Here is a 3,689-nt window from a genome sequence, read left to right as displayed (position 1 = left end):
GTCTTCTATTTTTTGTAAAAAAAAAAAAAAAAAAAAAAATTAATAATTATTATTTATATATTGTATTATTTTATTTTTATTTTTTAAAAAAAGTTTGATTAAAAATATTTTAGGAATAAATAAGTTTAAAAGTGTGAAAAAAATATTTTTATTCAATTGTTTAAATAAAAATATTATTAAAAAGAGAAGATTCAATTATGCAAATATATTCGATATCTAATTCGATCTGCACATTTGCGGGTCGAATCCGACACTAAAAATTGTGAATATCATATCCGATCTTATCGGATGAAAATAGTGCGAATCAGATCAAATTTTCGATCATATTCGATTCGATCCAATTCGTGTACACCCCTAATAATGTAGAACCATTATATTATTTTTTTTCTTTTACATGGGCTCTAAAAGAGGGACAAAAGTATCATAATAGCATATGAAATAAAAGAGTTGTAGTGTGTTATTATTGTTCACATATGACACACAAATTAAAGAAATAATGGAGGAAGGTGGTGGTGGAGAAGAGAGGAGGATGAAGATGAAGGCGATGGTGGCCATAGATGAGAGTGAGGGAAGCTTCTATGCTCTAAAATGGGCCCTTGATAACTTCTTCAGCACTATATCCATTGACAATAATAACAACAATGAAGAAGGCAGCATAATGGTGTATCTTGTTAATGTTCAATCCAAATTCCAACAACATATCTACCCTGTTGGAGTTGCTGGAGCTGGTTTTTACCCTAATCCTTATTTCAATCCTTTTCATTAGTTTAAAAAAAATGTAGCATAACTTGTGTTGAGATATATTAATTAAACTTGGTTTTTCATTATGTGTATTATAATTAGGGAAACATAAGCATCAGAGCCAAAAGAAAATGGAAAATCTGAATCAACTTTATTATGCTAAAAGGAGTAATCACATGGAGATGCACAAAGAGGCATTACTGAATGCAAGAAACACCATCATATTAGTTGCTGTTTGATTGCAACTGTGACTTTTGCTGCTGGTATTGCTCCTCCTGGTGGTGTATACCAAGAAGGACCAATGAAGGGGAAGTAAATGGTTATCTGTGATGCTGATAGCACTTGGTTGTGGCTCTCTTGGGACAATCTTCATTGGTCTTAGTGTGTTGCTGGTTGAACATTGGCTGAGGAAATCCAAGTGGAAAAATACAAGAAAGGAAGGTGCAAACTCTGATGGAGAGAGAGAGTCAAACCTCAGATGTTGAGAGCTCTTATTTACATGGCTACCATTCATACTGATAAATTTAGTTTGGTTCATAATGAAAATAATGTGTCACCATCCCTACAATAGTGGTCAATTATGTATACATTTCATACAAGAATTCATAGAAAGCTACTTGATCAGTTGATCTTTAATCTATGGGTGAATACCCCATCCCGGCCCCTGATAATTTTTTCGAAGGGCTACGAGGCCCCGAACACAAAAAATATCCATTTCAGCCCCTGATCATGATATAGGACTGTGTTGTTTGCCATGACAAGGAACTCTCAATAAACTAATACAATGCATTTTTATATTTGGTCTATGCAGGGCTTCAGTTTTACTCCTTCCTAGTCTTCAAATTTATTTGCTTAAAACTTTCTTTCTTTGAGTCATGTATATAATTATATACACCTCAAGCAGTGGAATATTCTGTGATTAGAAGCACCAAATAAAGTCGAAAGCTGAATGTTCTAATTAACTAACAATGTCTAAGCTAATAAAATAGTTCAGCACAAAGGAAAAAAAAAGAAACTTGAATGAGAGAAACTCAAGGCATGATCATAAATAAATAATTAAATACAATACAAAATCCATATAACTTGAATGAGTCACTTGCATCGCAGTGAAAGTAGTCCCATTTCTCCACACCTAGAACTGACTCAACTGAGTCATTCTCATACTCAAATACTGCAAAAACAAAGCAAATTAACATTCAGAAGTTGCACAAGTCTAAGTGCAAATTAAATGCCATAGACAGTCCCTCGCAGCTGTGGTACACAGCATGATGAAGAGAATCACACACTTAAATAGATGTGACATACTTTATTAAGAATGGATATTGAAGAACCAAAAAGTGGTGGTAAATCAATGCGAAGTGTACTAACGTGCGGCCATTATTGGCGGTTATGAGTTAAGTTGGTCAAAGAATGGTCGACAATCAACATCACATCTTTGGCGGTTTTCGAATATGGCCGCTGCTATAGCTAACGTTCCTTGCTGGTATAAATAATAATGAAAAAGTATTAATTATACGATGTTTCTTGTCTGATTTTATTTTTGTGACAGATTCTTCTGTCTGATTATGCTGAAACCTTCAAATTATATTTCCTACGAAATTTAGATTTTAGAATATGAAACTAGAACTAGAGCAATTAAAAATGGATGCAGCATCTATAATGGGTTTTTGGAAGCCATATCCTGTTGACAGAAGTGAGAAGTATCCATGCAAAACAAGCGCAAAAGATTTTAACGAAAAGAGAAAAAAACAGCTCCAAAGATTATCTAAGTACACTTTCCATATTCTGTTGACAAAAGTATTCGACTCAAAAGGATCACAGAAATAATGAACAAGCTCACATGCTGCATCCTCTTTGATTTTAGAGGCTACAATTTTCATTCCCTTTACCATTTAACAGGACCACCGTAATCTCAAATACCTAGAGTATTGGCCAGCTTTACAGAACCATTGATGAACCTGTAGTTAATATATGATATTCCAAAAACATAGCTACAAAGACTTTGACCTATAGTTATCCAATAAGAATGAAACATTATGAAGAAATAAATTCCAATCACTAGCATCTAAAGAGTAAACATTCCAACTCAAATCCAGAATGCATGCCAAACTTCTTAACAACATTTGTATAGCCGAAAGAGTCACCCATTGCTAAAAACAAAACAGAATGATATAGTATGATCCACCATTACAGCTCATCTAGACTCCAAACATCAAATCCATGATCTTGGACACCAATGATTTTGTTGGAGAAGCAATGGCTCCTCCAGTTTGCCGGGCACTTGAGTTGCCATTCTGCAGATAGTAGGGTCGAGAGGGAGCTTTCAGCGTACTTGATTCTGAATTTCTAGCAGACGGAAGAGGTAAGGGCATAAATCCCTGATGGTTAAGCCGTTCATCCAATGCTTGACGTTGCATGGGATCCAAGGGTTTCACACCAACTATTAGGACTCCATTGAGCTGCACTCCATTCTTGTTAAGGGCTTTCTGGGAATCAGAACGATTCTGCATATGCATTGATCTCATCAAAACAGTATGTATGCATAGTTTTGATTGATTGATGCACAACTATTGCTATTTAATCAATAAGTTCAAGTAAGGGAAAGATTGCACACCTGATATAAAATATGCATCCAATTAGCATCTCTAGGACCAGGAACATGTTTCAAAATTTCACCACATTTTTCAAACTCCCTTAAAACCAAATTAGTATCACCTGGAGAAAATCTGCAGGAGGAACTTGTTAACGAAATGATATCAGTATATACAATATAGAAACTAGATCTCATCATATAAATGAAATGACATCCAAAACATAGTTGCAAATTTGACAGGCCCCATTGAAATGTGCAAGAGCATATTCATTCTTTACACCGAAAACATGGTCATTTTGTGGAAGGTATATTTCTTACGCAGAAATAGCTGCACATCTTACTTCTTACATTGTTC

At 34.6% G+C, this 3,689-nt stretch overlaps 2 protein-coding genes across 4 annotated transcripts in view; one reads left to right on the top strand and one right to left on the bottom strand.

The window, feature by feature from the left end:
- On the top strand, positions 399-1,545 carry LOC107626219. The gene is made up of 2 exons (XM_016329049.2): positions 399-728; positions 844-1,545. Exons 1-2 carry the CDS (start codon positions 497-499, stop codon positions 978-980), a joined length of 369 nt encoding a protein of 122 aa, XP_016184535.1. The 5' UTR covers positions 399-496; the 3' UTR covers positions 981-1,545.
- The window catches only part of LOC107626214 (nuclear pore complex protein NUP35), a 2,894-nt gene continuing 1,710 nt past the window's right edge, over positions 2,506-3,689 (bottom strand). For 2 of the 3 annotated variants that reach the window (XM_021116535.1, XM_021116536.1), the window contains 2 exons: positions 3,356-3,479; positions 2,506-3,245 (listed from right to left, as the gene is read on the bottom strand). In XM_021116535.1, the coding sequence (XP_020972194.1) occupies positions 2,940-3,245; positions 3,356-3,479 (430 nt within the window). In that variant the 3' untranslated portion in view covers positions 2,506-2,939. The remainder of the gene's footprint in view (positions 3,246-3,355; positions 3,480-3,689) is intronic. The other variant, XM_016329043.2, reaches the window with a different exon arrangement.

Source organism: Arachis ipaensis, chromosome B02, assembly GCF_000816755.2.
Source record: "Arachis ipaensis cultivar K30076 chromosome B02, Araip1.1, whole genome shotgun sequence".
Classification (NCBI taxonomy): domain Eukaryota; kingdom Viridiplantae; phylum Streptophyta; class Magnoliopsida; order Fabales; family Fabaceae; genus Arachis; species Arachis ipaensis.
Note: the sequence above shows the minus strand (reverse complement) of the source record. Positions and strands in the feature narration are given on the sequence as shown.